The 24,766-nt window shown below is 42.4% G+C and overlaps 1 protein-coding gene across 6 annotated transcripts in view; it reads left to right on the plus strand.

Annotated features, from left to right (window-relative positions):
* The window catches only part of LOC139759927 (uncharacterized), a 50,976-nt gene extending 37,752 nt beyond the window's left edge, over positions 1 to 13,224 (plus strand). For all 6 annotated transcript variants that reach the window (XM_071682589.1, XM_071682603.1, XM_071682570.1 and 3 more), the window contains exon 4: positions 11,657 to 13,224. In XM_071682589.1, the coding sequence (XP_071538690.1) occupies positions 11,657 to 12,136 (480 nt within the window). In that variant the 3' untranslated portion in view covers positions 12,137 to 13,224. The remainder of the gene's footprint in view (positions 1 to 11,656) is intronic.
* The last annotated feature ends 11,542 nt before the right edge of the window (positions 13,225 to 24,766 follow it).

Below are 24,766 nucleotides of genomic sequence, written 5' to 3' on the forward strand. Positions count from 1 at the left end.
ATGAGACTGGGTTATAGCGATGGGTGATTTCAATGCAAAGGTGAGTAATGTGGCAGTTGAGGGAATAGTTGGTGTACTTGGGATGTTCAGTGTTGTAAATGGAAATGGTGAAGAGCTTGTAGATTTATGTGCTGAAAAAGGACTGGTGATTGGGAATACCTGGTTTGAAAAGAGAGATATACATAAGTATACGTATGTAAGTAGGAGAGATGGCCAGAGAGCGTTATTGGATTACGTGTTAATTGACAGGCACGCAAAACAGAGACTTTTTGATGTTAATGTGCTGAGAGGTGCAACTAAAGGGATATCTGATCATTATCTTGTGAAGGTGAAGATTTGTAGAGGTTTTCAGAAAAGAAGAGAGAATGTTGGGGTAAAAAGAGTGGTGAGAGTAAGTGAGCTTGGGAAGGAGACTTCTGTGAGGAAGTACCAGGAGAGACTGAGTACAGAATGGAAAAAGGTGAGAACAAAGGAAGTAAGAGGAGTGGGGGAGGAATGGGATGTATTTAGGGAATCAGTGATGGATTGCGCAAAAGATGCTTATGGCATGAAAAGAGTGGGAGGTGGGTTGATTAGAAAGGGTAGTGAGTGGTGGGATGAAGAGGTAAGATTATTAGTGAAAGAGAAGAGAGGCATTTGGATGATTTTTGCAGGGAAAAAATGCAATTGAGTGGGAGATGTATAAAAGAAAGAGACAGGAGGTCAAGAGAAAGGTGCAAGAGGTGAAAAAGAGGGCAAATGAGAGTTGGGGTGAGAGAGTATCATTAAATTTTAGGGAGAATAAGAAGATGTTCTGGAAGGAGCTAAATAAAGTGCATAAGACAAGGGAGCAAATGGGAACTTCAGTGAAGGGCGCAAATGGGGAGGTGATAACAAGTAGTGGTGATGTGAGAAGGAGATGGAGTGAGTATTTTGAAGGTTTGTTGAATGTGTTTGATGATAGAGTGGCAGATATAGGGTGTTTTGGTCGAGGTGGTGTGCAAAGTGAGAGGGTTAGGGAAAATGATTTGGTAAACAGAGAAGAGGTAGTAAAAGCTTTGCGGAAGATGAAAGCCGGCAAGGCAGCAGGTTTGGATGGTATTGCAGTGGAATTTATTAAAAAAGGGGGTGACTGTATTATTGACTGGTTGGTAAGGTTATTTAATGTATGTATGACTCATGGTGAGGTGCCTGAGGATTGGCGGAATGCGTGCATAGTGCCATTGTACAAAGGCAAAGGGGATAAGAGTGAGTGCTCAAATTACAGAGGTATAAGTTTGTTGAGTATTCCTGGTAAATTATATGGGAGGATATTGATTGAGAGGGTGAAGGCATGTGCAGAGCATCAGATTGGGGAAGAGCAGTGTGGTTTCAGAAGTGGTAGAGGATGTGTGGATCAGGTGTTTGCTTTGAAGAATGTATGTGAGAAATACTTAGAAAAGCAAATGGATTTGTATGTAGCATTTATGGATCTGGAGAAGGCATGTGATAGAGTTGATAGAGATGCTCTGTGGAAAGTATTAAGAATATATGGTGTGGGTGGCAAGTTGTTGGAAGCAGTGAAAAGTTTTTATCGAGGATGTAAGGCATGTGTACGTGTAGGAAGAGAGGAAAGTGATTGGTTCTCAGTGACTGTAGCTTTGCGGCAGGGGTGTGTGATGTCTCCATGGTTGTTTAATTTGTTTATGGATGGGGTTGTTAGGGAGGTGAATGCAAGAGTTTTGGAAAGAGGGGCAAGAATGAAGTCTGTTGTGGATGAGAGAGCTTGGGAAGTGAGTCAGTTGTTGTTCGCTGATGATACAGCGCTGGTGGCTGATTCATGTGAGAAACTGCAGAAGCTGGTGACTGAGTTTGGTAAAGTGTGTGAAAGAAGAAAGTTAAGAGTAAATGTGAATAAGAGCAAGGTTATTAGGTACAGTAGGGTTGAGGGTCAAGTCAATTGGGAGGTAAGTTTGAATGGAGAAAAACTGGAGGAAGTAAAGTGTTTTAGATATCTGGGAGTGGATCTGGCAGCGGATGGAACCATGGGAGCGGAAGTGGATCATAGGGTGGGGGAGGGGGCGAAAATTCTGGGAGCCTTGAAGAATGTGTGGAAGTCGAGAGCATTATCTCGGAAAGCAAAAATGGGTATGTTTGAAGGAATAGTGGTTCCAACAATGTTGTATGGTTGCGAGGCGTGGGCTATGGATAGAGTTGTGCGCGGGAGGATGGATGTGCTGGAAATGAGATGTTTGAGGACAATGTGTGGTGTGAGGCGGTTTGATCGAGTCAGTAACGTAAGGGTAAGAGAGATGTGTGGAAATAAAAAGAGCATGGTTGAGAGAGCAGAAGAGGGTGTTTTGAAATGGTTTGGGCACATGGAGAGAATGAGTGAGGAAAGATTGACCAAGAGGATATATGTGTCGGAGGTGGAGGGAACGAGGAGAAGTGGGAGACCAAATTGGAGGTGGAAAGATGGAGTGAAAAAGATTTTGTGTGATCGAGGCCTGAACATGCAGGGGGGTGAAAGGCGGGCAAGGAAGAGTGAACTGGATCAATTTGGTATACTGTGGTTGACGTGCTGTCAGTGGATTGAATCAGGGCATGTGAAGCGTCTGGGGTAAACCATGGAAAGCTGTGTAGGTATGTATATTTGCGTGTGTGGACGTGTATGTATATACAGGTGTATGGGGTGGGTTGGGCCATTTCTTTTGTCTGTTTCCTTGCGCTACTTCGCAAACGCGGGAGACAGCGACAAAGCATCAGATTGGGGAAGAGCATTGTGGTTTCAGAAGTGGTAGAGGATGTGTGGATCAGGTGTTTGCTTTGAAGAATGTATGTGAGAAATACTTAGAAAAGCAAATGGATTTGTATGTAGCATTTATGGATCTGGAGAAGGCATGTGATAGAGTTAATAGAGATGCTCTGTGGAAAGTATTGAGAATATATGGTGTGGGTGGCAAGTTGTTGGAAGCAGTGAAAAGTTTTTATCGAGGATGTAAGGCATGTGTACATGTAGGAAGAGAGGAAAGTGATTGGTTCTCAGTGAATGTAGCTTTGTGGCAGGGGTGTGTGATGTCTCCATGGTTGTTTGATTTGTTTATGGATGGGGTTGTTAGGGAGGTGAATGCAAGAGTTTTGGAAAGAGGGGCAAGAATGAAGTCTGTTGTGGATGAGAGAGCTTGGGAAGTGAGTCAGTTGTTGTTCGCTGATGATACAGCGCTTGTGGCTGATTCATGTGAGAAACTGCAGAAGCTGGTGACTGAGTTTGGTAAAGTGTGTGAAAGAAGAAAGTTAAGAGTAAATGTAAATAAGAGCAAGGTTATTAGGTACAGTAGGGTTGAGGGTAGTGTCAATTGGGAGGTAAGTTTGAATGGAGAAAAACTGGAGGAAGTAAAGTGTTTTAGATATCTGGGAGTGGATCTGGCAGCGGATGGAACCATGGAAGCGGAAGTGAATCATAGGGTGGGGAGGGGGCGAAAATCCTGGGAGCCTTGAAGAATGTGTGGAAGTTGAGAACATTATCTCGGAAAGCAAAAATGGGTATGTTTGAAGGAATAGTGGTTCCAACAATGTTGTATGGTTGTGAGGCGTGGGCTATGGATAGAGTTGTGCGCAGGAGGGTGGATGTGCTGGAAATGAGATGTTTGAGGACAATGTGTGGTGTGAGGTGGTTTGATCGAGTAAGTAACAGTAAGGGTAAGAGAGATGTGTGGAAATAAAAAGAGCGTGGTTGAGAGAGCAGAAGAAGGTGTTCTGAAATGGTTTGGGCACATGGAGAGAATGAGTGAGGAAAGATTGACCAAGAGGATATATGTGTCGGAGGTGGAGGGAACGAGGAGAAGTGGGAGACCAAATTGGAGGTGGAAAGATGGAGTGAAAAAGATTTTGAGTGATCAGGGCCTGAACATGCAGGAGGGTGAAAGGCGGGCAAGGAATAGAGTGAACTGGATCGATGTGGTATACCGGGGTTGACGTGCTGTCAGTGGACTGAATCAGGGCAGTCGAAGCGTCTGGGGTAAACCATGGAAAGCTGTGTAGGTATGTATATTTGCGTGTGTGGACGTGTATGTATATACAGGTGTATGGGGGTGCGTTGGGCCATTTCTTTCGCCTATTTCCTTGCGCTACTTCGCAAACGCGGGAGACAGCGACAAAAAAAAAACATATATATATATATATATATATATATATATATATATATATATATATATATTTTTTATTATACTTTGTCGCTGTCTCCCGCGTTTGCGAGGTAGCGCAAGGAAACAGACGAAAGAAATAGCCCAACCCCCCCCATACACATGTACATACATACGTCCACACACGCAAATATACATACCTACACAGCTTTCCATGGTTTACCCCAGACGCTTCACATGCCTTGATTCAATCCACTGACAGCACGTCAACCCCGGTATACCACATCGCTCCAATTCACTCTATTCCTTGCCCTCCTTTCACCCTCCTGCATGTTCAGGCCCCGATCACACAAAATCTTTTTCACTCCATCTTTCCACCTCCAATTTGGTCTCCCTCTTCTCCTCGTTCCCTCCACCTCCGACACATATATCCTCTTGGTCAATCTTTCCTCACTCTTCCTCTCCATGTGCCCAAACCACTTCAAAACACCCTCTTCTGCTGTCTCAACCACGCTCTTTTTATTTCCACACATCTCTCTTATCCTTACGTTACTCACTCGATCAAACCACCTCACACTACACATTGTCCTCAAACATCTCATTTCCAGCACATCCATCCTCCTGCGCACAACTCTATCCATAGTCCACCCCTCGCAACCATACAACATTGTTGGAACCACTATTCCTTCAAACATACCCATTTTTGCTTTCCGAGATAATGTTCTCGACTTCCACACATTCTTCAAGGCTCCCAGAATTTTCGCCCCCTCCCCCAACCTATGATCCACTTCCGCTTCCATGGTTCCATCCGCTGCCAGATCCACTCCCAGATATCTAAAACACTTCACTTCCTCCAGTTTTTCTCCATTCAAACTCACCTCCCAATTGACTTGACCCTCAACCCTACTGTACCTAATAACCTTGCTCTTATTCACATTCACTCTTAACTTTCTTCTTCCACACACTTTACCAAACTCAGTCACCAGCTTCTGCAGTTTCTCACATGAATCAGCCACCAGCGCTGTATCATCAGCGAACAACAACTGACTCACTTCCCAAGCTCTCTCATCCCCAACATATATATATATATATATATATATATATATATATATATATATGATACAGCGCTGGTGCCTGATTCATGTGAGAAACTGCAGAAGCTGGTGACTGAGTTTGGTAAAGTGTGTGAAAGAAGAAAGTTAAGAGTAAATGTGAATAAGAGCAAGGTTATTAGGTACAATAGGGTTGAGGGTCAAGTCAATTGGGAGGTAAGTTTGAATGGAGAAAAACTGGAGGAAGTAAAATGTTTTAGATATCTGGGAGTGGATCTGGCAGCGGATGGAACCATGGAAGCGGAAGTGAATCATAGGGTGGGGGAGGGGGCGAAAATCCTGGGAGCCTTGAAGAATGTGTGGAAGTTGAGAACATTATCTCGGAAAGCAAAAATGGGTATGTTTGAAGGAATAGTGGTTCCAACAATGTTGTATGGTTGCGAGGCGTGGGCTATGGATAGAGTTGTGCGCAGGAGGGTGGATGTGCTGGAAATGAGATATTTGAGGACAATGTGTGGTGTGAGGTGGTTTGATCGAGTAAGTAATGTAAGGTAAGAGAGATGTGTGGAAATAAAAAGAGCGTGGTTGAGAGAGCAGAAGAAGGTGTCTTGAAATGGTTTGGGCACATGGAGAGAATGAGTGAGGAAAGATTGACCAAGAGGATATATGTGTCGGAGGTGGAGGGAACGAGGAGAAGTGGGAGACCAAATTGGAGGTGGAAAGATGGAGTGAAAAAGATTTTGAGTGATCGGGGCCTGAACATGCAGGAGGGTGAAAGCCGGGCAAGGAATAGAGTGAATTGGATCGATGTGGTATACTGGGGTTGACGTGCTGTCAGTGGACTGAATCAGGGCATGTGAAGCGTCTGGGGTAAACCATGGAAAGCTGTGTAGGTATGTATATTTGCGTGTGTGGACGTGTATGTATATACAGGATTATGTGGGTGTGTTGGGCCATTTCTTTCATCTGTTTCCTTGCGCTACTTCGCAAATGCAGGAGACCGAAAAAAAAAAAACATATATATATATATATATATATATATATATATATATGATACAGCGCTGGTGGCTGATTCATGTGAGAAACTGCAGAAGCTGGTGACTGAGTTTGGTAAAGTGTGTGAAAGAAGAAAGTTAAGAGTAAATGTGAATAAGAGCAAGGTTATTAGGTACAGTAGGGTTGAGGGTCAAGTCAATTGGGAGGTAAGTTTGAATGGAGAAAAGCTGGAGGAAGTAAAATGTTTTAGATATCTGGGAGTGGATCTAGCAGCAGATGGAACCATGGAAGCGGAAGTGAATCAATGGGTGGGGGAGGGGGCAAAAATCCTGGGAGCCTTGAAGAATGTCTGGAAGTCGAGAACATTATCTCGGAAAGCAAAAATGGGTATGTTTGAAGGAATAGTGGTTCCAACAATGTTGTATGGTTGCGAGGCGTGGGCTATGGATAGAGTTGTGCGTAGGAGGGTGGATGTGCTGGAAATGAGATGTTAGAGGACATTGTGTGGTGTGAGGTGGTTTGATCGAGTAAGTAATGTAAGGGTAAGACAGATCTGAGGAAATAAAAAGAGCGTGGTTGAGAGAGCAGAAGAGGGTGTTTTGAAATGGTTTGGGCACATGGAGAGAATGAGTGAGGAAAGATTGACCAAGAGGATATATGTGTCGGAGGTGGAGGGAATGAGGAGAAGTGAGAGACCAAATTGGAGGTGGAAAGATTGAGTGAAAAAGATTTTGAGTGATCGTGGCCTGAACATGCAGGAGGGTGAAAGGCGGGCAAGGAATAGAGTGAATTGGATCGATGTGGTATACCGGGATTGACGTGCTGTCATTGGATTGAATCAGGGCATGTGAAGCCTCTGGGGTAAACCATGGAAAGTTGTGTGGGGCCTGGATGTGGAAAGGGAGCTGTGGTTTCGGGCATTATTGCATGACAGCTAAAGACTGAGTGTGAACGAATGAGGCCTTTGTTGTCTTTTCCTAGCGCTACCTCGCACACACGAGGGGGGAGGGGGATGGGTTTTCCATGTGTGGCGAGGTGGAGATGGGAATGAATAAAGGCAGATAGTGTGAATTGTGTGCATGGGTGTATATGTATGTGTCTGTGTGTGTATATATATATGTGTACATTGAGATGTATAGGTATGTATATTTGCGTGTGTGGACGTGTGTGTAGATACATGTGGATGGGGGTGGGTTGGGCCATTTCTTTCGTCTGTTTCCTTGCGCTACCTTGCAAATGCGGGAGACAGCGACAAAGCAAAATAAAAATAAAATATATATATATATATATATATATATATATATATATATATATATATATATATAGGGAACGAGGAGAAGTGGGAGACCAAATTGGAGGTGGAAAGATGGAGTGAAAAAGATTTTGTGTGATTGGGGCCTGAACATGCAGGAGGGTGAAAGGAGGGCAAGGAATAGAGTGAATTGGATCGATGTGGTATACCGGGGTTGACGTGCTGTCAGTGGATTAAATCAGGGCATGTGAAGCGTCTGGGGTAAACCATGGAAAGCTGTGTAGGTATGTATATTTGCATGTGTGGACGTATGTATATACATGTGTATGGGGGTGGGTTGGGCCATTTCTTTCGTCTGTTTCCTTGTGCTACCTCGCAAACGCGGGAGACAGCGACAAAGTATAATAATAAATAATATAATATATATATATATATTTTTTTTTTTTTTTTTATACTTTGTCGCTGTCTCCCACGTTAGCGAGGTAGCGCAAGGAAACAGACGAAAGAAATGGCCCAACCCGCCCACATACACATGTATATACATACATATCCACACACGCACAATATACATACCTATATATCTCAATGTACACCTCTATATTACACACACAGACATAAACATATATACACATGTACATAATTCGTACTGTCTGCCTTTATTTGTTCCCATCGCCACCTCGCCACACATGGAATAACAACCCCCTCCCCCCTCATGTGTGCGAGGTAGCGCTAGGAAAAACACCAAAGGCCCCATTCGTTCACACTCAGTCTCTAGCTGTCATGTAATAATGCACCGAAACCACAGCTCCCTTTCCACATCCAGGCCCCACACACTTTGCATGGTTTACCCAAGACGCTTCACATGCCCTGGTTCAATCCATTGACAGCACGTCAACCCCGGTATACCACATTGTTCCAATTCACTCTATTCCTTGCACGCCTTTCACCCTCCTGCATGTTCAGGAACCAATCACACAAAATCTTTTTCACTCCATCTTTCCACCTCCAATTTGGTCTCCCACTCCTCCTCGTTCCCTCCACCTCTGACACATATATCCTCTTGGTCAATCTTTCCCCACTCATTCATGTGACCAAACCATTTCAAAACACCATCTTCTGCTCTCTCAACCACACTCTTTTTATTTCCACACATCTCTCTCACCCTTACATTACTTACTCGATCAAACCACCTCACACGACATATTGTCCTCAAACATCTCATTTCCAGCACATCCACCCTCCTGCACACAACTCTATCCATAGCCCATGCCTCGCAACCATACAACATTGTTGGAACCACTATTCCTTCAAACATACCCATTTTTGCTTTCCGAGATAATGCTCTCGACTTCCACACATTCTTCAAGGCTCCCAGAATTTTCTCCACCTCCCCCACCCTATGATCCACTTCCGCTTCCATGGTTCCATCCGCTGCCAGATCCACTCCCAGATATCTAAAACACTTCACTTCCTCCAGTTTTTCTCCATTCAAACTCACCTCCCAATTGAATTGACCCTCAACCCTACTGTACCTAATAACCTTGCTCTTATTCACATTTACTCTTAACTTTCTTCTTTCACACACTTTACCAAACTCAGTCACCAGCTTCTGCAGTTTCTCACATGAATCAGCCACCAGCGCTGTATCATCAGCGAACAACAACTGACTCACTTCCCAAGCTCTCTCATCCCCAACAGACTTCATACTTGCCCCTCTTTCCAAAACTCTTGCATTCACCTCCCTAACAACCCCATCCATAAACAAATTAAACAACCATGGAGACATCACACACCCCTGCCGCAAACCTACATTCACTGAGAACCAATCACTTTCCTCTCTTCCTACACGTACACATGCCTTACATCCTCGATAAAAACTTTTCACTGCTTCTAACAACTTGCCTCCCACACCATATATTCTTAATACCTTCCACAGAGTGTGGTTTCAGAAGTGGTAGAGGATGTGTGGATCAGGTGTTTGCTTTGAAGAATGTATGTGAGAAATACTTAGAAAAGCAAATGGATTTGTATGTAGCATTAATGGATCTGGAGAAGGCATATGATAGAGTTGATAGAGATGCTCTGTGGAAGGTATTAAGAATATATGGTGTGGGAGGAAAGTTGTGTAGGTATGTATATTTGCGTGTGTGGACGTATGTATATACATGTGTATGGGGGGGGTTGGGCCATTTCTTTCGTCTGTTTCCTTGCGCTACCTCGCAAACGTGGGAGACAGCGACAAAGTATAAAAAAAAAAAAAAAAAAAACCTTCCACAGAGCATCTCTATCAACTCTATCATATGCCTTCTCCAGATCCATAAATGCTACATACAAATCCATTTGCTTTTCTAAGTATTTCTCACATACATTCTTCAAAGCAAACACCTGATCCACACATCCTCTACCACTTCTGAAACCACACTGCTCTTCCCCAATCTGATGCTCTGTACATGCCTTCACCCTCTCAATCAATACCCTCCCATATAATTTGCCAGGAATACTCAACAAACTTATACCTCTGTAATTTGAGCACTCACTCTTATCCCCTTTGCCTTTGAACAATGGCACTATGCACGCATTCCGCCAATCCTCAGGCACCTCACCATGAGTCATACATACATTAAATAACCTTACCAACCAGTCAACAATACAGTCACCCCCTTTTTTAATAAATTCCACTGCAATACCATCCAAACCTGCTGCCTTGCCGGCTTTCATCTTCCTCAAAGCTTTTACTACCTCTTCTCTGTTTACCAACTCATTTTCCCTAACCCTCGCACTTTGCACACCACCTCGACCAAAACACCCTATATCTGCCACTCTATCATCAAACACATTCAACAAACCTTCAAAATACTCACTCCATCTCCTTCTCACATCACCACTACTTGTTATCACCTCCCCATTTGCGCCCTTCACTGAAGTTCCCATTTGCTCCCTTGTCTTACGCACTTTATTTACCTCCTTCCAGAACATCTTTTTATTCTCCCTAAAATTTAATGATACTCTCTCACCCCAACTCTCATTTGCCCTTTTTTTCACCTCTTGCACCTTTCTCTTGACCTCCTGTCTCTTTCTTTTATACGTCTCCCACTCAATTTCATTTTTTCCCTGCAAAAATCGTCCAAATGCCTCTCTCTTCTCTTTCACTAATACTCTTACTTCTTCATCCCACCACTCACTACCCTTTCTAATCAACCCACCTCCCACTCTTCTCATGCCACAAGAATCTTTTGCGCAATCCATCACTGATTCCCTAAATACATCCCATTCCTCCCCCACTCCCCTTACTTCCATTGTTCTCACCTTTTTCCATTCTGTACTCAGTCTCTCCTGGTACTTCCTCACACAAGTCTCCTTCCCAAGCTCACTTACTCTCACCACCCTCTTCACCCCAACATTCATATATATGTTTTGGGAGCAGCTGAATGAGTGTGTTAGTGATTTTGATGCACAAGACCGGGTTATAGTGATGGGTGATTTGAATGCAAAGGTGAGTAATGTGGCAGTTGAGGGAATGATTGGTATACACTGGGTGTTCAGTGTTGTAATTGGAAATGGTGAAGAGCTTGTAGATTTATGTGCTGAAAAAGGACTGGTGATTGGGAATACCTGGTTTAAAAAGAGAGATATGCATAAGTATATGTATTTAAGTCGGAGAGATGGCCAGAGAGCATTATTGGATTACGTGTTAATTGATAGGCGTGCGAAAGAGAGACTTTTGGATGTTAATGTGCTGAGAGGTGCAACTGGAGGGATGTCTGATCATTATCTTGTGGAAAGTTCTGTGGGACCCGGATGTGGAAAGGGAGCTGTGGTTTCGGTGCATTATTACATGACAGCTAGAGACTGAGTGTGAACGAATGGGGCCTTTGTTGTCTTTTCTTAGCGCTACCTCGCACACATGAGGGGTAGGGTGTTGTTAGTCCATGTGTGGCGGGGTGGCGATGGGAATGAATAAAGGCAGACAGTATGAATTATGTACATGGGTATATATGTGTATGTCTATGTGTGTATATATATATGTATACATTGAGATGTATAGGTATGTATATGTGCTGTGTGTGGACGTGTATGTATATACATGTGTATATGGGTGGGTTGGGCCTTTCTTTCGTCTGTTTCCTTGCGCTACCTCACTAACATGAGAGACAGTGACAAAGCAAAATAAATAAAATATATAAATATATATGAAATAAATGAATATCCTGAATGTATTTTCATGTTTTATGTGCATAAAATGTCTCACATTTCAGGAAATGCATAAAATAATGGGAAACATGAACACTGTTAGAGGCAAATCTTTATCATCACCCTTATGCGAGACATTGCCAGGAACTTCCCGAACACGTTCTTCAAGTCCTGCATCTCCTGCCTCTACTCCAGCCTCTCCCACATCCTCTCCAGAACCCAAACAGAAACGCATGAAGAAAAGTGAAGATGGGTCACCCCAAACAATTTTGGTACCTGCAGTTCGCAATCATAAACAAATATACTCACAACATCAAAGAGGACCACCTCAAAAACGCATAAAAAGGGAGAAACAGCAGATAGATGATGATCAAGATGATATACAATCAGTGGAAGCACGAAGAGAATGGCGAGAGTGGAAAAGGCAACAGGAGCTAATAAACGTACATCATGAAGGGCACAAAGTTCTTGAAAGTATAGATAGTAATTTAGCTGCCATTCGAAAGTCTTTGGAATTTATTGTTCAAAAGCTTTCTAATCAATGATGATTTTTGGGTTTTTGTATTTACTGTTAGAAAGTTTAATTCTATTAAACTTGGTACAGTTAGCCGTGATAATGATAACGCCTAAAGTGAATGAATACTATGTACATTTTTGATAAGCGATTGAATTTTATTTGAAAAATTATTTCCTAGTCAAGACTCTGAAGCTCAGAAAGGACTTGTTGATTTATTTAGCACTGGAATTACTATAATCATCAAAAGACAACACGGTAAGCACTTTGTGCTAACCCTGCTTTTGGCGAAATGGTAGGAGTAATAGATAGAAACAGTAGGTCAGAACTTCATGTAGAAGTAGTAGGTAGGAGCATTACCTGAGAGCATTAGATAGAAGTGGCAGGTAGGAGTATTACCTGGGAGCATTAGCTAGAAGTAGTAGTTTGGAACATTAGTCAGGAATATTAGATAAAAACATTAGGTAGAAGTAGTTGGTAGGAACATTAGATAGGAGCACTTGAAAACATAGCACTAGAGTTGCCTTCTACCAGTGACCTGCTAAGGGCGAGGCTTTAAAGGTTAAAAAGTGGCACTAGAGTTCAACATCAAGGAGACCCTTTTGCTGTGGCCACCCCTTTGAGGGTGTTTCTAAAGGGAATGGGTGTCAAAGATATAAGTAGGTATACAGTGCATAGTTCACTGCAAATATAGTCAGTTGACAATAAGATTTCTACCTTCATTTGAATTTCCATCTGATGGTTGATTCGACCACTTAATCATAAATGTCACCAGCATTCTGTTGCCATAGTTGGAGTTGCATTACATGCCTCAACCACCCATATATATCATTAAAGGTGTACATTATGCAAGTTTCACTGCCTTTCTAAGTCAGACACCAACTAATGAAAACTATGTAAGTTTTACAATATAGAAACCATTAGGGTAAAATTACTGAAGAAACAATTACTGTAAAATTTTTCATTACATTATGATGTAATGGAAATTCTTAGTATTATGGAATATATGATAAGGTAATTTCTTATTCATTTATCAATGTTAAATACAAATTTATGTAAATTGATAGGTAAAATAATAAAAGATTCACATTATTACATGATGAATATTGTGCTCGTGTATATTTATCTATTTATAACTACCCAAAGATCAATTTGCTTAAAAGATTGATGTATTAACCAAGACCCTCATAAAGGTTCTTATTGCTCAAGACTATGCTACTTCCAGGATCAGGGAAATGTAGACTCCTTTGGAGCGAGAAGGTCTTCGACAAGACTGTTCTTCCAAATGATACAGCCTTGCCAAAGGTAACTTTTCATTCAAGGTGTAATCTCAAGCGGGAGAAGTCTGGTAACACCTGCTTATGGATCTGTGCTATTATACTTTGTCGCTGTCTCCTGTATTAGCAAGGTAGCGCAAGAAAACAGACGAAAGAATGGCCCAACCCACCCACATACACATATATATACATACACATCCACACACGCACATATACATACCTATACATTTCAAGGTATACATACATATACATACACAAACATATACATATGCACATAATTCATACTTGCTGCCTTTATTCATTCCCATTGCCACCCCGCCACACATGAAATGACAACCCCCTCTCCCCACATGTGTGTGAGGTAGCACTAGGAAAAAACAACAGAGGCCACATTTGTTCAAACTCATTCTCTGGCTGTCATGTATAATGCACCAAAACCACAGCTCCCTCTCCACATCCAGATCCCACAAGACTTTCCATGGTTTAATCCAGATGCTTCACATGCCCTGGTTCAGTCCATTGACAGCACGTTGACACCTGTATACCACATTGTTCCAATTCACTCTATTCCGTGCATGCCATTCACCATCCTGCATGTTCAGACCCTGATTGCTCAAAATTCTTTTCACTCCGTCTTTCCACCTCCAATTTCGTCTCCCACTTCTCTTCATTCCCTCCACCTCTGACACATATATCCTCTTTCTCAATCTTTCCACACTCATTCTCTCCATGTGACCAAACCATTTCAATACACCCTTTTCTGCTCTCTCAATCACACACATTTTATTACCACACATCTCTCCTACCCTTTCATTACTTACTCGATCAAACTACCTCACACCACATATTGTCCTCATACATCTCATTTCCAGCACATCCACTCTCCTATGCACAACCCTTTCTATTGCCCATGCCTCACAAACATGTAACATTTTTGGAACCACTATTCCTTCAAACATACCCATTTTTGCTCTCCGAGATAACATTCTCACCTTCCACACTTTCTTCAATGCTCCCAGAACCTTTGCCCCCTCCCAACCCTGTGACTCACTTCTGCTTCCATGGTTCCATCCGCTGCCAAATCCACTCACTGGTATCTAAAACACTTCACTTCCTCCAGTTTTTCTCCATTCAAACTTACCTCCCAATTGACTTGTCCCTCAACCCTACTGTACCTAGTAACCTGGCTCTTATTCACATTCACTCTCAACTTTCTTCTTTCACACACTTTACCAAACTCAGTCACCAGCTTCTTCAGTTTCTCACATGAATCAGCCACCAGCACTGTATCATCAGCAGACAACAACTAACTCACTTCCCAAGCTCTCTCCACAACAGATTGCATACTTGCCCCTCTCTCCAAAACTCTTGCATTCACCTCCCTAACAACTCCATCCATAAACAAATAAAACAACCATGGAGACAATCACGCACCCCTGTTGCAAACCGAAATTCACTGATAACCAATCACTTTCTTTTCATCCTACTCGTACACATGCCTTACATCCTCAATAAAAACTTTTCACTGCTTCTAACAACTTGCCTCCTGCACCATATATTTTTAATACCTTCTACAGAGCATCTCTATCAACTCTTATCATATGCCTTCTCCAGAACCATAAATGCTACATGCAAATCCATTTCCTTTCTAGTTATTTTTCACGTACATTCTTCAAAGCAAACACCTGATCCACACATCCTCTACCAGTAATGAAACCACACTGCTCTTCCCCAATCTGATGCTCTGTACATGCCTTCACCCTTTCAGTCAATACCCTCCCATATAATTTCCCAGGAATACTCAACAAACTTATACCTCTGTAATTTGAGCACTCACCTTTATCCCCTTTGACTTTGTACAATGGCACTATGCATGCATTCCGCCAATCATCAGGTACCTCACTATGAGTCATACATACATTAAATATCCTTACCAACCAGTCAACAATACAGTCACCCCCTTTTTTGATAAATTCCATTGCAATACCATCCAAACCCGCTGTCTTGCCAGCTTCCATCTTCTGCTGAAAAAGCTTTTACTACCTCTTCTCTGTTTACCAAATCATTCTCCCTAACCCTCTCACTTTGCACACCACCCAGACCAAAACACCCTATATCTGCCACTCTGTCATCTACCACAGTCAACAAACCTTCAAAATACTCACTCCATCTCCTTCTCACATCACCACTACTTTTTATCACTTTCCCATTAGCCCCCTTCACCGATGTTCCCATTTGTTCTCTTGTCTTACGCATTTTATTTACCTCTCGAAAACATCTTTTTATTCTCCCTAAAATTTAATGATACTCTCTCACCCCAACTCTCATTTGCCCTCTTTTTCATCTCTTGCACCTTTCTCTTGACCTCCTGCCTCTTTCTTTTATACATCTAGTCATTTGTACTATTTCCCTGCGAAGCCCATTCAAATATCTCTCTCTTCTCTTTCACTAATAATCTTACTTCTTCATGTCACCACTCACTAACCTTTCTAATCTGCCCATCCCCCACCCTTCTCATGCCACAAGCATCTTTTGCGCAAGCCATCACTGCTTCCCTAAATACATCCCATTCCTCCCCCACTCCCCTTACGTCCTTTGCTCTCACCTTTTTCCATTCTGTACTCAGTCTCTCCTGGTACTTCCTCACACAAGTCTCTTTCCGAAGCTCACTTACTCTCACCACTCTCTTCACCCCAACATTCTTCTTTTCTGAAAACCTCTACAAATCTTCACCTTTGCCTCCACAAGATAATGATCAGACATCCCTCCAGTTGCACCTCTCAGCACGTTTATATCCAAAAGTCTCTCTTTCGTGCCTATTAATTAACACGTAATCCAAATATGCTATCTGGCCATCTCTCCTACTTACATACGTATACTTATGTATATCTCTCTTTTTAATCCAGGCTTTCCCAATCACCAGTCCTTTTTCAGCACCCAAATCTACAAGCTCTTCACCATTTTCATTTACAACACTAAACACCCCATGTACACCAATTATTCCCTCAAATACCACATTACTCACCTTTGCATTCAAATCACCCATCACTATAACCTGGACTCGTGCATCAAAACTACTAACACACTCACTCAGCTGCTCCCAAAACACTTATTGCTCATGATCTTTTTTCTCATGCTTAGGTGCATATGCACCAATAATCACCCATCTCTCTCCATCCATTTTCAGTTTTACCCATATCAATCTAGAGTTTACTTTCTCACACTCTATCACATACTCACACCACTCCTGTTTCAGGAGTACTGCTACTCCTTCCCTTGCTCTTGTCCTCTCACCAACCTGTGACTTTACTCCCAAGACATGCCGAAACACATTCCCAAACCACTCTTCCCCTTTACCCTTAAGCTCCATTTCACTCAGAGCCAAAACATCCAGGTTTCTTTCCTCAAACATACTACCTATCTCTCCTTTTTTCTCATCTTGGTTACATCCACACACATGTAGACAATCTGAGCCTTCGAGGAGGATGAGCACTCCCTGCATGTTTCCGTCTTCTGTTTCCCCTTTTAGAAAGTTAAAATACAAGGAGGGGAGGGTTTCTAGCCTCCCTCTCCCATCCCCTTTAGTCGCCTTCTACAACACATGAGGAATGCGTGGGAAGTATTCTTTCTTCCCTATCCCCAGGGATATGGGTAAAACTGAAAGTGGATGGAGAGAGATGGGTGATTATTGGTGCATATGCACCTGGGCATGAGAAGGAAGATCATGAGAGGCAATTGTTTTGGGAGCAGCTGTGTGAGTGTGTTAGTAGTTTTGATGCACGAGACCATGTTATAGTGATGGATGATTTGAATGCAAAGGTGAGTAATGTGGCAGTTGAGGGAATAATTGGTGTGCATGGGGTGTTTAGTGTGGTAAATTGAAATGGTGAAGAGCTTATAGATTTATGTGCTGAAAAAGGACTGGTGATTAGGAAGACCTGGTTTAAAAAGAGAGATGTATGTATGTAAGTACGAGAGATGGACAGAGAGCATTATTGGATTATGTGTTAATTGACGGACATGTGAAAGAGAGACTTTTCAATGTCAATGTGCTGAGAGGTGAAACTGGAGGGATGTCTCATCATTATCTTGTGGAGGCGAAGGTGAAGATTTATAGAGGTTTTCAGGATATTACAAAAAATGTTGGGGTGAAGAGAGTAAGTGAGCTTGGGAAGGAGCCTTGTGTGAGGAAATACCAGGAGAGACTGAGTGCAGAATGGAAAAAGGTAAGAGCAAAGGACGTAAGGGAAATGGGATGTATTTAGGGAAGCAGCAATGGCTTGTGCAAAAGATGCTTGTGGCATGAGAAGCGTGGGAGGTGGGCAGATTAAAAAGGGTAGGGAGTGGTGGGATGAAGAAGTAAGATTATTAGTGAAAGAGAAGAGAGAGGCATTTGGATGAGTTTCGCAGGGAAATAATGCAATGACTTGGACATGTATAAAAGAAAGAGGCAGGAGGTCAAGATAAAGGTGCAAGAGGTGAAAATGAGGACAAGTAAAAGTTGGGGTGAGAGAATATCATTAAATTTTAGGGAGGAAAAAAAAGATGTTTTAGAAGGAGGTAAATAAAGTGCGTAAGACAAGAGAACAAATGGGAACATCGGTGAAGGGGGCTAATGGGGAGGTGATAACAAGTAATTGAGATGTGAGGAGATGGAGCGAGTATTTTGAGGGTTTGATGATAGAGTGGCAGATATAGGGTGTTTTGGTCGAGGTGGTGTACGAAGTGAGAGGGTTAAGGAGAATTATTTGGTAAACAGAGAAGAGAGAAGTAAAAGTTTTGTGGAAGATGAGACCCGGCAAGGCGGTGGGTTTGGATGGTATTGCAGTGGAATTTATTAAAAAGGGGTGACTGTTGTTGACTGATTGGTAAGGATATTTAATGTATATATGACTCATGACGCTCTGTGGAACATATTAAGAATATATGGTGTGGGAGGCACGTTGTTAGAAACAGTGAAAAGTTTTTTTTCTAGGATGTAAGGCATGTGTACAAGTAGGAAGAGAGGAAAGTGATTGTTTATCAGTGAATGTTGGTTTCCAGCAGGGGTGCATGATGTCTCCATAGCTGTTTAATTTGTTTATGGATGAGGTTATTAGGAAGGTGAATGCAAGAGCTTTGTTGGGAGGGGCAAGTATGCAGTCTGTTGTGGATGAGAGAGCTTGGGAAGTGAGTCAGTTGTTCGCTGATGATACAGCGCTGGTGGCTGTTTCTGGTGAGAAACTGCAGAAGCTGGTGACGTAAAGTGTGTGAAAGAAGAATGCTGAGAGTAAATGTAAGTAAGAGCAAGGTTATTAGGTATAGTATGGCTGAGGGACAAGTCATTTGGGAGGTAAGTTTGAATGGAGAAAAACTGGAGGAAGTGAAGTGTTTTAAACGTCTGGGAGTGGATTTGGCAGCAGATGGAACCATGAAAGCGGAAGTGAGTCACAAGGTGGGGGAGGGGGCAAAAATTCTAGGAGCGTTGAAGAATGTGTGGAAGGCGAGAACATTATCTCGGAAAGAAAAATGGGTATGATTGAAGGAATAGTGGTTCCAACAATGTTGTACGTTTGCAAGGCATGGCCTATACATAGAGTTGTGTGGAGGAGGGTGGATGTGTTGGAAATGAGATGTTTGAGGACATTATGTGGTGTGAGGTGGTTTGATCAAGTAAGTAATGAAAGGGTAAGAGAGATGTGTGGTAATAAAAAGAGTGTGGTTGAGAGAGCAGAAGAGGGTGTTTTCAAATGGTTTGGTCTCATGGAGAAAACGTGTGGCGAAAGATTGACAAAGGGGATATATGTGTCAGAGGTGGAGGGAATGAGGAGAAGTGGGAGATCAAACTGGAGGTGGAAAGATGGAGTGAAAAGGATTTTGAGCAATTCAAGCCTGAACATGCAGGAGAGTGAAAGGTGTGCAAGGAATAGAGCGAATTGGAATGATGTGGTATATTGGGGTCAACGTGCTATCAGTGAATTGAACCAGGGCATGTGAAGCATCTGGGGTAAACCATGGAAAGTTTTGTGGGGCTTGGATATGGAAAGGGACCTGTGGTTTCGGTGCATTATACATGACAGCTAGAGACTGAGTGTGAACAAATGTGGCCTTTGTTGTCTTTTCCTAGCGCTACCTCGCGCACATGTGGGGGAAGGGGGTTGTCATTTCATGTGTGGCGGGATGGCGACGGGAATAAATAAAGACAGCGAGTATGGATTATGTACATGTGTATATATGTATATGTCTGTGTATGTATATATATGTATACATTGAAATGTATAGGTATGTATAGGTGCGTGTGTGGACGTGTATGTATATATATGTGTATATAGGTGGGTTGGGCCATTCTTTCGTCTGTTTCCTTGCGCTGCCTCGCTAACGCGGGAGACATTGACAGTGTAATAGATAAATAAGATACCACAGGAACAATTTACATGACTCCTAGTGCTACCTGGGATCTCTCTAAAGGCTCCTACAGTTCAAGGCCTCATCATTTTTAGTGAAAGGAAATTGTAAACTCCTTTGGTGTGAGAAATACAAAACTATCTTTATGATGATATTGCTTTGCTAGAGGCAACTTTTCACTCATGGAGTTTCTTGTGAGGTGAAGTGATGCCAGGAATGGATGAAGGCAAGCAAGTATGAATATTATATATATATATATATATATATATATATATATATATATATATATATATATTCATACTTGCTTGCCTTCATCCATTCCTGGCATCACTTCACCTCACAAGAAACTCCATGAGTGAAAAGTTGCCTCTAGCAAAGCAATATCATCATAAACATAGTTTTGTATTTCTCACACCAAAGGAGTTTGGTAAAGTGTGTGGAAGAAGAAAGTTGAGAGTAAATGTGAATAAGAGCAAGGTTATTAGGTACAGTAGGGGTGAGGGTCAAGTCAATTGGGAGGTGAGTTTGAATGGAGAAAAACTGGAGGAAGTGAAGTGTTTTAGATATCTGGGAGTGGATCTGTCAGCGGATGGAACCATGGAAGCGGAAGTGGATCATAGGGTGGGGGAGGGGGCGAAAATTTTGGGAGCCTTGAAAAATGTGTGGAAGTCGAGAACATTATCTCGGAAAGCAAAAATGGGTATGTTTGAGGGAATAGTGGTTCCAACAATGTTGTATGGTTGCGAGGCGTGGGCTATGGATAGAGATGTGCGCAGGAGGATGGATGTGCTGGAAATGAGATGTTTGAGGACAATGTGTGGTGTGAGGTGGTTTGATCGAGTAAGTAACGTAAGGGTAAGAGAGATGTGTGGAAATAAAAAGAGCGTGGTTGAGAGAGCAGAAGAGGGTGTTTTGAAATGGTTTGGGCACATGGAGAGAATGAGTGAGGAGAGACTGACCAAGAGGATATATGTGTCGGAGGTGGAGGGAACGAGGAGAAGAGGGAGACCAAATTGGAGGTGGAAAGATGGAGTGAAAAAGATTTTGTGTGATCGGGGCCTGAACATGCAGGAGGGTGAAAGGAGGGCAAGGAATAGAGTGAATTGGAGTCATGTGGTATACAGGGGTTGACGTGCTGTCAGTGGATTGAATCAAGGCATGTGAAGCGTCTGGGGTAAACCATGGAAAGCTGTGTAGGTATGTATATTTGCGTGTGTGGACGTGTGTATGTACATGTGTATGGGGGGGGGGGGGTTGGGCCATTTCTTTCGTCTGTTTCCTTGCGCTACCTCGCAAACGCGGGAGACAGCGACAAAGTATAAAAAAAAAAAAAATATATATATATATATATATATATATATATATATATATATATTTTTTTTTTTTTATACTTTGTCGCTGTCTCCCGCGTTTGCGAGGTAGCGCAAGGAAACAGACGAAAGAAATGGCCCAACCCCCCCCCATACACATGTATATACATACGTCCACACACGCAAATATACATACCTACACAGCTTTCCATGGTTTACCCCAGACGCTTCACATGCCTTGATTCAATCCACTGACAGCACATCAACCCCGGTATACCACATCGCTCCAATTCACTCTATTCCTTGCCCTCCTTTCACCCTCCTGCATGTTCAGGCCCCGATCACACAAAATCTTTTTCACTCCATCTTTCCACCTCCAATTTGGTCTCCCTCTTCTCCTCGTTCCCTCCACCTCCGACACATATATCCTCTTGGTCAATCTTTCCTCACTCATTCTCTCCATGTGCCCAAACCACTTCAAAACACCCTCTTCTGCTCTCTCAACCACGCTCTTTTTATTTCCACACATCTCTCTTACCCTTACGTTACTCACTCGATCAAACCACCTCACATCACACATTGTCCTCAAACATCTCATTTCCAGCACATCCATCCTCCTGCGCACAACTCTATCCATAGCCCACGCCTCGCAACCATACAACATTGTTGGAACCACTATTCCTTCAAACATACCCATTTTTGCTTTCCGAGATAATGTTCTCGACTTCCACACATTCTTCAAGGCCCCCAGAATTTTCGCCCCCTCCCCCACCCTATGATCCACTTCCGCTTCCATGGTTCCATCCGCTGCCAGATCCACTCCCAGATATCTAAAACACTTCACTTCCTCCAGTTTTTCTCCATTCAAACTCACCTCCCAATTGACTTGACCCTCAACCCTACTGTACCTAATAACCTTGCTCTTATTCACATTTACTCTTAACTTTCTTCTTCCACACACTTTACCAAACTCAGTCACCAGCTTCTGCAGTTTCTCACATGAATCAGCCACCAGCGCTGTATCATCAGCGAACAACAACTGACTCACTTCCCAAGCTCTCTCATCCCCAACAGACTTCATACTTGCCCCTCTTTCCAAAACTCTTGCATTTACCTCCCTAACAACCCCATCCATAAACAAATTAAACAACCATGGAGACATCACACACCCCTGCCGCAAACCTACATTCCCTGAGAACCAATCACTTTCCTCTCTTCCTACACGTACACATGCCTTACATCCTCGATAAAAACTTTTCACTGCTTCTAACAACTTTCCTCCCACACCATATATTCTTAATACCTTCCACAGAGCATCTCTATCAACTCTATCATATGCCTTCTCCAGATCCATAAATGCTACATACAAATCCATTTGCTTTTCTAAGTATTTCTCACATACATTCTTCAAAGCAAACACCTGATCCACACATCCTCTACCACTTCTGAAACCACACTGCTCTTCCCCAATCTGATGCTCTGTACATGCCTTCACCCTCTCAATCAATACCCTCCCATATAATTTACCAGGAATACTCAACAAACTTATACCTCTGTAATTTGAGCACTCACTCTTATCCCCTTTGCCTTTGTACAATGGCACTATGCACGCATTCCGCCAATCCTCAGGCACCTCACCATAAGTCATACATACATTAAATAACCTTACCAACCAGTCAACAATACAGTCACCCCCTTTTTTTAATAAATTCCACTGTAATACCATCCAAACCTGCTGCCTTGCCGGCTTTCATCTTCCGCAAAGCTTTCACTACCTCTTCTCTGTTTACCAAATCATTTTCCCTAACCCTCTCACTTTGCACACCACTTCGACCAAAACACCCTATATCTGCCACTCTATCATCAAACACATTCAACAAACCTTCAAAATACTCACTCCATCTCCTTCTCACATCACCACTACTTGTTATCACCTCCCCATTTGCGCCCTTCACTGAAGTTCCCATTTGCTCCCTTGTCTTACGCACTTTATTTACCTCCTTCCAGAACATCTTTTTATTCTCCCTAAAATTTAATGATACTCTCTCACCCCAACTCTCATTTGCCCTTTTTTTCACCTCTTGCACCTTTCTCTTGACCTCCTGTCTCTTTCTTTTATACATCTCCCACTCAATTGCATTTTTTCCCTGCAAAAATTGTCCAAATGCCTCTCTCTTCTCTTTCACTAATACTCTTACTTCTTCATCCCACCACTCACTACCCTTTCTAATCAACCCACCTCCCACTCTTCTCATGCCACAAGCATCTTTTGCGCAATCCATCACTGATTCCCTAAATACATCCCATTCCTCCCCCACTCCCCTTACTTCCATTGTTCTCACCTTTTTCCATTCTGTACTCAGTCTCTCCTGGTACTTCCTCACACAGGTCTCCTTCCCTAACTCACTTACTCTCACCACCCTCTTCACCCCAACATTCACTCTTCTTTTCTGAAAACCCATACAAATCTTCACCTTAGCCTCCACAAGATAATGATCAGACATCCCTCCAGTTGCACCTCTCAGCACATTAACATCCAAAAGTCTCTCTTTCGCACGCCTGTCAATTAACACGTAATCCAATATATATATATGTATACATTTAGATGTATAGGTATGTATATTTGTGTGTGTGGACGTATATGTATATAAATGTGTATGTGGGTGGGTTGGGCCATTCTTTCATCTGTTTCCTTGCGCTACCTCGCTAACACGGGAGACAGCGACAAAGCAAAATAAATAATATATATAATATATATATATATATATATATATATATATATATATATATATATATATGTGATGATGTGATGTGAGAAGCAGATGGAGTGAGTATTTTGAAGGTTTGTTGAATATGTTTGATGATAGAGTGGCAGATATAGGGTGTTTTGGTCGAGGTGGTGTGCAAAGTGAGAGGGTTAGGGAGAATAATGTGGTAAACTGAGAAGAGGTAGTAAAAGCTTTCCGGAAGATGAAAGCCGGCAAGGCAGCAGGTTTGGATGGTATTGCAGTGGAATTTATTAAAAAAGGGGATGACTGTATTATTGACTGGATGGTAAGGTTATTTAATGTATGTATGACTCATGGTGAGGTGCCTGAGGATTGGCAGAATGCTTGCATAGTGCCATTGTACAAAGGCAAAGGCGATAAGTTTGAGTGCTCAAATTACAGAGGTATAAGTTTGTTGAGTATTCCTGGTAAATTATATGGGAGGGTATTGATTGAGAGGGTGAAGGCATGTACAGATCATCAGATTGGGGAAGAGCAGTGTGGTTTCAGAAGTGGTAGAGGATGTGTGGATCAGGTGTTTGCTTTGAAGAATGTATGTGAGAAATACTTAGAAAAGCAAGTGGATTTGTATGTAGCATTTATGGATCTGGAGAAGGCATATGATAGAGTTGATATAGATGCTCTGTGGAAGGTATTAAGAATATATGGTGTGGGAGGCAAGTTCTAGGAAGCAGTGAAAAGTTTTTATCGAGGATGCAAGGCATGTGTACATGTAGGAAGAGAGGAAAGTGATTGGTTCTCAGTGAATGTAGGTTTGCGGTAGGGGTGTGTGATATCTCCATGGTTGTTTAATTTGTTTATGGATGGGGTTGTTAGGGAGGTGAATGCAAGACTTTTGGAAAGAGGGGCAAGTATGCAGTCTGTTGTGGATGAGACAGCTTGGGAAGTGAGTCAGTTGTTG

The sequence above is a fragment of the Panulirus ornatus genome, chromosome 3 (genome assembly GCF_036320965.1).
Source record: "Panulirus ornatus isolate Po-2019 chromosome 3, ASM3632096v1, whole genome shotgun sequence".
In the NCBI taxonomy this organism is placed as follows: domain Eukaryota; kingdom Metazoa; phylum Arthropoda; class Malacostraca; order Decapoda; family Palinuridae; genus Panulirus; species Panulirus ornatus.